Raw genomic sequence first — 12,388 nt, 5'->3', positions numbered from 1 at the left:
AACCTTATCACCAAGTGACTGAATGATTACCATGCTACTGACAACATTGTAAATTCTAAAGTCTGAAGTGGAATGACATTCAAAACAAATAATACACCCCTCTAGTACCGTTTATACTCTCGATCCTCTTGTATATGTGTTAATGTATTGATTTAATTCAGAGTGGTGGACATGGAAAATCTTGCCTTTGCCTCGGATACATTTATTAATGTGTTGAAGTTAATTAATACCAGTAGCAAGTTGAATACCGGTCGATCAGTATTCCCAAGTTGAGTTGGAATGGCGAAAGGGACTTTTAAAGCTAACCCAATCCTCTGATCGGGCTCAAGGTTTTCAGTTTGAACTCAAATTAAAATATCTCAGCATCTAAAAACCAAGTTCATGAATCCAAACACAAGTATGCTGATGCCTTCTAGCTGTCACTTATGACCATTGAACCCAATCATATAACTCCCCAGTGGTGCCGCATTTTCTTTGCCTCATTCCTATGCGGCCAGGCAAGCCGTAATGGGCTCATTACTGTCTTCCTGCTGCCAGAGGGCAAAAAACACCCACTGCAAGAATGGTTGATACGAACTGAAGTCATAGTGAGTGTTTTTATAGCCAAATGCCACCAGAGAGTGGCTAGTCACTCTACTCCATAGTTATGGGAAGTGTTTTTCAGTTTTTTTGAGCAAATGGTTCAAGAAATACAGCAGGGATGGAGACTGACGACCTGCATTGTTATAGAAAAATACCCCATCGAAACACAGTCTTGACTGTTTCTCATGCATTATTGATTCCATTTCCATTTAGGCCGTGGATAAAAGTAGGTGTATCAAAGACAATTTCGACGTGTGGCAGGAGGTGGGCACTGCCAATCAGTGGAAATGAACTCTGACTCTTGAGCCACAGCTGGCCCTTAAGATTTAAAGTCTAAAATAGTTTTCTAAAAAGGTTTGGAAAAATTATCAAAATCAGATGTTAATGAGGGCCCAATATTGATCCCTATGGGACACCTCGTTTAATCATTTGGGAACTTGATTTAAAAATAAAACTCAACTCTGTCACAACTAAAAGCAAAATGATCAAATCAATTGAAAGGAAATAGTTGTGATTCAAGATATCACAAGTCTTGTTCATATTTAGAAATAAATCTCCAGTACTGTTTTTATTCCACGAGCAGGTCAAAAGCCTGTCTGCTATGGCTTAAGGTCATTATATATAGCATATATATATATACATATATATATATATATATACATATATATATATATATATATATATATACAGTAGACTAATAAATGTTTTTTACACGTGTCACCACATTTGTGTTTTTGGTACAATGGAAATAACTATAGATAACAAGAATGGCAGAGGTCATTTTTTATACAGTAAATAACCACACAAATATTAATAATATAAATAATCTTTTCTAGACTCTAATGTTATTGAATGACTGAATTTAAAGTTCTGACACTGTTTCTTACAGTGAGAGAAACACCAGCTTCTGATGACATGAGTTTTGCCTTTTGCTTCACAGGTGGATGTCCGGCAACAGCCAAACCCATGGCTGACCGATCCTGTGACCCGCCCTGCACCAAGCCACGCTCCCTGTGCACAGAGGTGGGTTTTGGATAGAGTGATTGAAACGTATTGCATGAATTTGTGTTCAAATGAAATCTTCAGCATTCTTTTAACAGATGTGCACGACATTGGAGCTCTTTTAAAATCCTTAGTTTTCTAAAGTCAGCCCATTTTGTTTGGCTGATACAGAGATTCCTAACACTTGTACAACGTAAGAGTTCAAAGGTTTATTTTTTTTTTCTCACAACATCCTAGAATGCCCAGCTTTTCCCAGCATGCAATGAATCTAATACTATATAATGAACCATGAAGACAACATTCAGGTCAATCATGATATGACAAACAGTTTGATTATGTATAATGTGGTTTTGAAGGAGCTTTTTCATGTCAAGAAAAGTCAACGTGTGATGTCATGGAGGTTATCTCACGTGGACTTTGGGACAGACATGTACAGAATAAGAGAGAATCTTCAAATTAAGGGCATGGATTAACAAACCAAGTGGGTGTTTACACACAGCACTCAGTCTGGATAATAATATGGTCTTATAGCATTTCTAATGCAACACAGAATGATCTACATTAAAAGAAAAAACCTGCACTGTCAATCATTCCTCTGTAAAACAGATCAGTTGTGAAGGAACTAGCATACATTGTTCACTCAGTGGTGACTAATGTTTTTTTTTATAACTCATAACTAATTCTTACCTTAAGACCATTTATTTCAGGCAGAGTTCCTACATAGTTGCTTTCTAAAAAGTTGAATATGGCACATTTTGGAACGTAAACTTGTAGAAACACATGTTTGTATTCCTCAATTTCAAAGTACTGAAGGGAAGTATTGGTTATGGTTTTTCGTTCGGAGCTGAGGGCATTGTTGTATTAGTACTTCTATTGGACAGTACAATGTAAGGTGTTGGGTGGTAACAAAATCTAACAAGGTGGTCTTTGGTGCAGAGGTGATCAAATAGTCACACATAACATTGTTAACACCAAGGAACTCTTTTATTTATAAAAGGAAAAGTGTCAGGAGGAGCGCTTCTGGTATCTTTCCGGTTCACATATTTTCCTTTGTTTTGCCACTAAGAAGACGTATGTGGTAATTTTCCTCATCTTCCAGATCTGCCTGTTGTTGCTGGGTTTACGCCCGCTAATGTGTGCATGGCGGGGGATTCCTGAGGCCGATTATCCTCCAGAGATTGTTGGGGAGCCGGGACCCCCTGCAGGGAGAGAGATAGATTGTGCCAGGGATAGAGAGAGAGGGAGAGGGGGGGTTCCACAGCTGTACACAAACACGCACGCACGCACACACACACACACACACACACACACACACACACACACACACACACACACACACACACACACACACCAGCCTAGACACTCTCTCTAATAAATCAGACCACCAGATCATGTTACTGAGCTGATTTTCAACATTAACATATACACACCTGGCCCCCGTTTTGTAGAAGGCTTTTTCAAAGGGCAATAGTATATAGTTTAATTCTCAACACCTTCGCTAAAGATAGTTTTTAATTGAATTGGCTGTCCCAGACACATGTTTAAGATTTGAGACATTATACATAGAATTGGCACAGAATAAATGTACTGATGTAGCATGAGATATAAATGTCTGTAGGCAACATTGTATGTTAGATCCTATATATATACAGTATATATATGTAGGGGAGAATGGGGGAATGTGAGCCATCAGGTAATGTGAGACACCCCCTGTATCTAGGCAATGGAACACATGTTTGGTCATGTGAGATATATGTTTTCAAGCCCCTCTCATTTCCCCTTTGCCATGAAAGAGAGGACCTCATGGTAAGCATGTTTTTTGGTAACACTTTATAATAACTATCCGTTGTAACTCGTTAATAGATCATTAGTAAACTCTTAATTAATGATTATTAATGATTTGTTAAGTGTTTGTTAGCAGTTTGTTAAGGATTTATAACAATGGTAGATAGTTAATAGCTTAATAATTGAATCAGTTCATCTGGGAGGTAATCCGAGATTAACTGATCACGTCACGTTCAAGTCCATGGCATGCACAGTGTGTATTGAGTTTATTTAAAAATATTTGAAAATGGGGCTGCCCTCAGTTGCCCATGCACTGTGTATAGTCTATAGCCTATTTCAGCCTCGTCCCAGATGAACTGATTCAATTATTAAGCTATTAACTATCTACTATTGTTATAAATCCTTAACAAACTGCTAACAAACACTTAACAAATCATTAATAATCATTAATTAAGAGTTTACTAATGATCTATTAACGAGTTACAACGGATAGTTATTATAAAGTGTTACCTGTTTTTTTTCACAAAAATGTATTTTCTGCATGTAAAAGTAAATTTTCTTTCTGTCAACTTAATCGATTGTTGTGCCAAAGCAAATTGATTCAGGTAGAAAAACTTCTATCATACATGTTGATGAACTGCCAACATATGAAACCATGTGATGATGAGAGGTTGTTTTTTCTCAAATTGTGGCAGTAGGGTAAAGTGAGACAAGTGCTGTGGGGTAAAGTGAGACAGTGTCTGTGCCCTCTTTTAATGAATCCATTATATTTGAGGTAGCAAGGTGACTAGTTTGAATAAGACAAAAGACCATGTGGGCTGGAGGTGGGGGTTGAATGGTTATAGGGGTGTCAGCAAGGACATGGTTTGGCACGTATGTATGTGGGGGACAGGAGAGTGACCTTTAACATCAATAGACTCTAAGTAGTATGTCTTTATTTAATGAATGATCCCAATAAAACAAATGGAGAACAATATTAATATTAATATTAATTAAGACTTAATTAATATTAATATTAATTAAGACTCAAAAGATGGAAAATGACAGCTGGGTCTAGTCCTGTGTTCTGAGTCCCAGGCTGTTCTAGCTGGTTCTGATTGTTCTTTGCTCTGACCCCCAGACACTAGCTGGCTCTAAGGGTCCTGTGTTCTGACCCCCAAACTGTGTTTTAATCTAACTGGTTCTATCTGTCATTTGAATGTTAATTATTGAATATGAATTATATGGTGTATTTGATCAGAGTTACTTTCAAGTGTTTAGAATTTTTTCTTCTTAATTGAACAAACTCCATGATTCTGTTACTAGTCCGACATTAGTTTTGTAATATTTGGTTTTCAAGCTAGCTGTCAGGATTCTAGCTGTTACAACATGTGTTGTTATGGTAGTTTCAGAGTGGAAAATGTAAGTGGATCAGTTTACCCCCTTGATCTCTCTGTTTTTTTTCAAACAATCATATTTTAACTTCCCTTTGTCATGAATAAATTCTGCTAATGCCCATTTCTAGGAAACATCCTGAATTAATGGGAAATGTGTAAATTTGACTGATAAATCATTATAGCTCCCTTAGAGGGGAGCAAATGTAAAAAGTGCCTCACATTAACCCGTTCTCCCCTATATATGATGTAGCGGCAAACACTAAAAGTATTTCAGAAGGCCTCAATGGATTAGTTCTACAAGGCGGTTGCTACAATAACACAGTGTTGTTGCACTAACATCACCTTACCACTCATACATGATCTCTATCAATAACATACCATCTATACAGAACAAAAGAGGGAACCCTTTGGGGAACTGGGACAGAGGAAACAAAGGGGAAACAGAAGATGAGGTTGTATAATAGAGTCAAACCAACCCATCATCTTTATGACAAAAGACCAGCAAAAATACAGAAGAATTGCTTTCAAGGAGCAGGGAGACAGACTGACAGATGTTCAGAATCCAGAGCTGATTTGGAAGTGTCATTGAGTTTCTTAAGCTTTCCTTAGTAATCTTTCTTCCCCCCCATGTGGAACCCCTTTATCAATCCTTGTTTATTAAGTCTTTGTTTGCACATTCCTATTGATTTATTTTGCAGTTTATTTGTAGTTTTTCTCAGAGATCATCAATTAGGGCATAGCATTCAACCTGTAAAATGTATCATAAATCAGACATTTAAAGACATATGAAAAATACTCACTGTTGTAACCTTCATAACAGCGCTAAGAATGATTATGGAACGTTTAGTTCATGTAAGTGCTTTTAGAAGTTGAGATTTTTGGTTTCTGAGTATTGAAAAAAACAAAACGATTGTTGAGATTAAGGTCAGTAAAGAGTGTTGTATTGGAGAAATACACAGACAAAGATTTAGTCAGATGAACACCTAAATGTACACTTTGGACCGTTTTCTTCTATGAAAGAATACATGTTAATTACAGAAAAATCACATTGTTTAAAAAAAGAAAAAAAAACGTATGTTGTTGCCTGTAGTAGTGTCTGGCCTTCAATATGAACTACAGTTGCTTGACTTCTTGTGGTTAACCGTGGTTCCTCCTTGTGTCCATCCAGGCAGGAGTGTGTGGCTGTGAGGACGGCTACACCGAGGTGATGACGTCAGACGGTGTGTTGGACCAGTGTACGGTCATCCCTGTGCTGGAGATCCCCACAGCGGGAGACAACCGGGCCGACGTGAAGACCATCCGAGCCTTCAACCCCGCCATGCCCGAGGCCAGCTCGCCGGGCAGAGCGGGGCGCACCTGGTTCCTGCAGCCCTTCAGCCCAGGTATGTTGAATGACAAACATAAAATATTATTCTATATACTGTTAGCCTAAAAACATAATTGCTTAAGTCATATTTACTCTATTACTACTTTACTTTTACTCTACATGATGTAGAGTAAAAGTAAAGTAGTAATAGAATAGAATAGAGTAAATGTCATCTACTCTATTCTAAATCTACTCTACTCTACATCTACTTTTGGTTAGCCTAATAGCATAATTGCCTAAGTCATATTTTAAGGGTTATAGAGTAGGGTAAAGTAGATGTAGAGTAGAGTAGATGTAGAATAGAGTAGATGTAGAGTAAAAGTAGAGTAGAGTAAATATGATGAAGGCAATTATGCTATGAGGCTAACGATACTTATCTTTGATTTTTTGTAAACACAAAAAACAAAAAGAACATAAAAGATTAGAAGGATAGACAAGATAAACAATCAGAACTTTTGTACAGAGAGAGAGAGAGAATAGACTGCTATATGCATGTACAGCTTGTAGGCTTTATAATCTTATGATAATACGTTCAAATAATATAGTACAATTTAAAAATGAACGCATTAAAATGATAATTAAAACTCCAGAAGGAGGTCGTATGGAACATATGCGATGGTGTGTAATTAACATGTATATTTGTATCTGTTCTCATTAACACAGTGACTTATCTCAGCATATTTAAAGAGGGATGTGTTGCAGTCAAATAGCACATTCAGCATCTATAATAATACTACTGTCTTATTGAGCTGTGTAACTGTGTTACATTGATGGTTCAGGGACAAATAGACAGAAACATGTGGCTGAATCACATATTACCTGCATTCCAATCCCCATACTTCCCTACTATATAGTATGCCAGAAAAAGATTTAGGACGTCCCAATAGATGCACGTCAATCGTAGTACGCTGAAAATACATAAATGCCCTACTAACTCCAATAGCATTTTGGAGTATTCGTCTTTATTCTCGACATTTCTCAACAAAAAAAAATCTTCCTCATCTGATTTTTTTTTCTCTCCTGTGGCCCTAAAACTCTTCTGTACTTTAGTATGTAGTGTAGTAAAAAAAAAGAGTATGTGATTTGGAGCGCAGGGATTGTTAACTTCCTAGGGCTAGGCTGTATATAATAGAGGGTGTTAACATCTGTAACTCTACTGCCCCCTTCTGCTTTTTAAAGGAAGTTAAATGTCACCAGCATTTCCCCTTACAGTGTATTACAGCACTTTGAATGGCCTTGTGTCTGAATTGTGCTATATAAATAAACGTGCCTTGCCTTGTATTTTAATAGTGATGTCGTGTGTGTTTCTCTGTGCAGATGGGAAGCTGAAGACCTGGGTGTATGGAGTAGCAGCAGGAGCGTTTGTTCTGCTGGTCTTTATAATCTCAATGACTTACTTAGCATGGTAATGTACCACACTCTATTAATGTGTTTCCCCTACCGTGTGTGTGTGTGTCAATGTATACTCATCATCACAGCATTCACAACTCATGCCATCATTAACTTTCATTCAGTGATGTAATGGAGGTGTATCCCAATGTAGAAAAAAACAGATCTGGGGCCTATTTCAGGTAGCTGGTTTTGAGGCAACCCAGAGTTTGTTCGCTCTGAGTTAGTGGAAACTCTCGGTTTTCCGTTTCAAGAAGCAGGTTCAGCGCAACCGAGAGTTAGTTACTGCGGCAACATACGCCGTGGGTCTAACCTGCTGGATAGGTGGTTAGACCTACCCTGAGTTTGTTTTCACTTTACGCTGCAGCTCCGACTGAAGAAAGAGTGTCACTGTCACAACGCGTCCCTGTACAGTTTGAAGCAAAATCACTCGATAGAAATCTCCATCGGGATGTTTTTATCATTTCCTGATGATTTTACGTTTGATCGATCATTTATCTGATCAGTAGCCTTGTTCTCAGCCCTCGTGCCATTCATATGCGGCCACCTTACACATCGTGAACATGCTTTACATTCAGATTAATAAACCTATTGTATTGTATGTATCTCGTTATTTATTTGTATCATTATCAGTAGTTTTTTAACATCTGTGCCACTGAACATAGGCTATTTATGTCAGGTTGAAATGTAATTCTGCGGCTGCACGCGATCGTTACTGTTCACTTGTGTCATCCCAAAGTCACAGACAAGCCTCGTTAAATAGCCCAATATGAATATAGAAATAATATAATAATTTAAACTGTGATCACTAGAGGACAAGGGATCTGGTAATAAAACAATCAGGCTCTTCAATGGAAACTGTCACCTTATGTGTCAAACGTTAATATCTTTCACTCCCCATTTAAAAGAAGCGAAAGTCTGTTTACTGCACAGTAAGCCTAGGCCTATTATAGCTTGCCTACATAATAGGCTACAGCGAATATAAAACACTGTCAGCAATGCTTTGCAGCGGCAGTTTAATAATTTTGTTGCTGCTGATATGCGTAACTCAATTCTTAAAATAGACTTGCTTCTCATACGAAAGCAATGATGCTCTTGACTAAAAACTTTTGCACCGTTTTTTTCTGAATTGCCAAAGTGATTAGATCAGAGTTATGAGACAATATCCCCGTTCATTCTTCTCCATAAGCTCATTCGTTAATATTTCTTACTCTAGTGGGAGGAGCGGAGACGTTTTCTTTTTTTTTCTTTTTTGAGAAGTGTAGAAGTGGGAGGATCAAGCATTTGTTTCTTCTGTTTCCATGGTGAATCATGTTATCAGCGATCCATTGACGATGGCTTTTATGCACACGCTCCACCCAGAGTGAACACGCTCAGAGTTGATTAACCCAACGCTGATCCACTGTTCTGAAACCGAAAACCCAGAGTTGCTCGTCAACCGATTAAACTCAGAGTATGTAAAACCAGCTACCTGAAATAGGCCCCTGTTTAAAGTGAGACCCTCCAGGTGAATAGTGAAAACATTTTCAACTTGTAAATACCATCATTAAAGTTGCTTACTTCGATGAAAACGATAATTATTTGTATAACATATGAAAATATCTGACTGATTAGGTGTAGATGTCTCTTTAAAAACCCAAAAAATCTAGATATATGATAAACCCAGTTTTAAAATCTTTATTTAATTTTTATAACTTACGTGTTTTTCGTTTCTCAATTTTTTTTCTCAGATTTGTTTCTTTTTAGCATGTTTCTAAGAAGAAAATGTCTCATAAATCAGACGATTAACATTCAGTACAACGAGTCCTTCTGTAAAAACCTTAAAAAAAGTGCTAAGAATGGTTATCTGTTTAGTTGCATTACATGTAGTAAGTACTTTTAGAAGTTTTTTTGGTTCAGAGTATTATAAAAAAACTAATGTTGAGATAATGTTTGTTACAGATGGTTGCATAGGAGAAATATACAGATGTAAACAGACAAGATTTAAATAAAAAAAAAACACCTAAATGTACATTTTGGACCTATGCTTTACACTTGTATGAAAGAAGACATGTTATAAAAGCAAAATAGACAACAATCTCTAAATTGACCAGGGCTTGATAAAACAATGATCTGCCTGCAGTGTTTTGCCTTAATCCTAAATATAATCCCTGTCTATAGAGGCATACATCGGATACCTTGATAAAGAGCTCTTTTAATCCTAGGGGTGAACACTTTTATTAGCCCCAAAAACCTTTGGTTATTCCTTAATATCCAAAATATATAAATCTTACAAAACTACCCAAGATATTTAAATATTACAAAATGAACCCTGCTAATTAAGGTTGGTTAAGTCATTTCAACCTGGGTGGAATCTCCATTACATAACTTGTTTATGTTTATTCATTTGTTCAGTTGACTTTTCATTTCATTTTGAGTTCATCTGTCATCATTTGTTTCCTTTCATTTCATTTTGTCTCCACCTTCACCCCTCACTCACTCCTTGCTCCCAGCTATAATGGTTGGTGCCTTTGCTTGCCGTTGAGCTCCAGAGCCCCCTCAGACGAGGCTTACTGGACAGACCCAGACGGCCACACTGAGCCTTACACCTGTCCCGCCTGCCAGAGACTAGAGCAAGAGCAGCGGCGCCACAGCCTGCTTCACCAACAGCCACAGCAGCAGAAAGCTCAGCCCCAATATGAGACACTGCTGCATCCAACTCCTCCACCACCACAGTCATTGCCACAGTCACTGCCAACCACAACACCTCACCTTGAAACTCTCATAACGTAGCCAGGGCCTCATGTTAACTGTCTGAGCCTGATGTCCATTCGTGCCCGTACACATTAAGTGCCTGTTCAGTCGTTTGGCGTGGATCACGTTGTGGAGGTGAGCAGTAGTATAGCTTCTGTCTGATGGCTCCATGGTGTTTTGTCCCTTGGAGGCAGCGTTGCCTGGAGCTACTTGAAAGGCACTAACTCTATCCCTAACCATAACCATAACCCTAACAATAACTGTTGTCCTCCCAACACTGCCTTCCAGGCAGCTGCCTTGGAGGGACGGTTGGGAGGACAAAACACCAAGTAGAAAGAAATTAGAATTTACACAAATAATAGTGATCATGACATTGGTGTCCTACAGCTAGCTAAAATACACAAGGCTTTAGTTTACAATCTCTGACATTCAGGCCTCACCTAGGCTATTTGTAATATCTTTCCTCTTGTGGTCATCCATACACATTTCATATTGTCATTTAGCTATTCTCTTCCATTCATGAGTTCAACTGGATAAAACTATTTAATCCAAGATGTTGTACAAAAGCATTTAACATACTTGTCACTGTCCACAAGTCTAATTCTAAATGTCATACATGTGTTTGCAATATAAAGCTGTTTAGTGTATCAGAAACATAGTTTAGATGAGCTGAATTGTATTGCTTATGAGTCCATAGTAGATTCTTTTTTTTAAACGTCAAATGCAGACCAATTGAATCTGCATGTGGCACAGTGGTGGTGCAGTGGTTAGCACTGTCTGTCACCTGTCAAATCAGTGATTATCTCCCCACAATCTGCTACGGACAGGTAGCAGACGGTGAGTAAATATTCACTGATCTTGACCCCCACATTTTTTCCCCCCTCAACAAGCATTCTCCAGAATCGCTGACTGCACCTTTAACGCTTTATAGCTATGGTTCAACAGTTATGACCAGTTGGGGCGACTGTGTCTCAGGTGGTAGAGCGGGTCGGCCAATGATCCAAGGGTTGGCGGTTCAATCCCCACCCTGCCACTTGTGTCATGGTTGTTGTATCCTTAGGCAAGACGCTTCACCCACCTTGCCTCGTGTGAATGTCGATAGTTAGCCTGTTATCGGTGTATGAATGTGTGTGTGTGAATGGCAACGTGTAAATGGGAACAGGTCTCCCTTGAAAAGAGTCTCTGGTCTCAATGGGATTTACCTGTATAAATAAAGGTTTAAAAACAAAAGATTTAGCTAATGGTTCTCTCCCTGTTTCTTCTGTAGCAAAAAGCCAAAGCGGCCACAGCGACGCCAGATGAACAACAGACTGAAGCCTCTCACGCTGGCGTACGACGGAGATGCTGACATGTAGAACGTCTTCCTGCTAACACCAACAATGACCTACAAACATTTGTGTCCTACTACTGCAGGACACTGATGTCAGGGCTGCCACTGGGCATTGTTTAAAACCTACAGGTGGATCAAGACACTAAAAATCCATTGTCCATTTTTAGCAGCCTTGATGTTCCTCTGTCCTCTTTCTTATTTATTTATTTATTTTTTGATACTTTGTTTCACGAGAGCCTTCATACATTCTTTAATATATCTTCTTCTGGAAGTCTGCCTTTTGCTTCTCTGCCAATCAACTACAACTACTGCTGGTAACATCTAAAACCATGGCCCGTTGGAGAGGTTCGCCGCTGAAAAAAATATATTTTTTCCTCTAAAAGCACAACTCTTCATGGGTCTTTTTGCTTGTTTTTTTTATTGCATCATCTCTGTTGGACACCTGTCATATTTTGGTCCCATTAAGAACATTCTAATTCCTTCAGTGTTATTGTGGCCTGCTGGGTCTATGTTGCAAGAAAAAACGTTCAAACCAGAGAACAAACAAAGCAAAAGATTCCCAGAGTCACCATCATGTCTGCCTGCCTCTTCCCCTCTTCTTCTGTTTTTCAGGCATCATTTTTGCACTATATTAGTGCAGCATGATATGTACTTATGTCTAGCTTTTTGCCATAGGAAAACTGCCTCTCTCAATGCAAGATGGTGTACAGTCTTGTGCTAGAAATGTAAAAAAAGAAAAAGAAAAGTCGACTTTTTTTGCTAAAACAGAACTCACCAATGTTTGTTAATATGTTTCTTCTACTGTATTACCTCTTAACGTGTGAT

The 12,388-nt window shown here is 38.4% G+C and overlaps 1 protein-coding gene across 1 annotated transcript in view; it reads left to right on the top strand.

The window, feature by feature from the left end:
- The window catches only part of thsd7aa (thrombospondin, type I, domain containing 7Aa), a gene marked incomplete at both ends in the record, with an annotated part of 129,034 nt that extends 117,446 nt beyond the window's left edge, over nucleotides 1–11,588 (top strand). The window contains 4 exons of the mRNA XM_080045915.1: nucleotides 1,523–1,605; nucleotides 5,914–6,127; nucleotides 7,429–7,516; nucleotides 11,501–11,588. Of these exons, the coding sequence (XP_079902041.1) occupies nucleotides 1,523–1,605; nucleotides 5,914–6,127; nucleotides 7,429–7,516; nucleotides 11,501–11,588 (473 nt within the window). The remainder of the gene's footprint in view (nucleotides 1–1,522; nucleotides 1,606–5,913; nucleotides 6,128–7,428; nucleotides 7,517–11,500) is intronic.
- Nucleotides 11,589–12,388: the final 800 nt, after the last annotated feature.

This window comes from Ammodytes marinus, assembly GCF_949987685.1.
Source record: "Ammodytes marinus genome assembly, chromosome: 17".
Taxonomy (NCBI): domain Eukaryota; kingdom Metazoa; phylum Chordata; class Actinopteri; order Uranoscopiformes; family Ammodytidae; genus Ammodytes; species Ammodytes marinus.
This window is presented reverse-complemented; position numbering and strand designations above follow the sequence as displayed.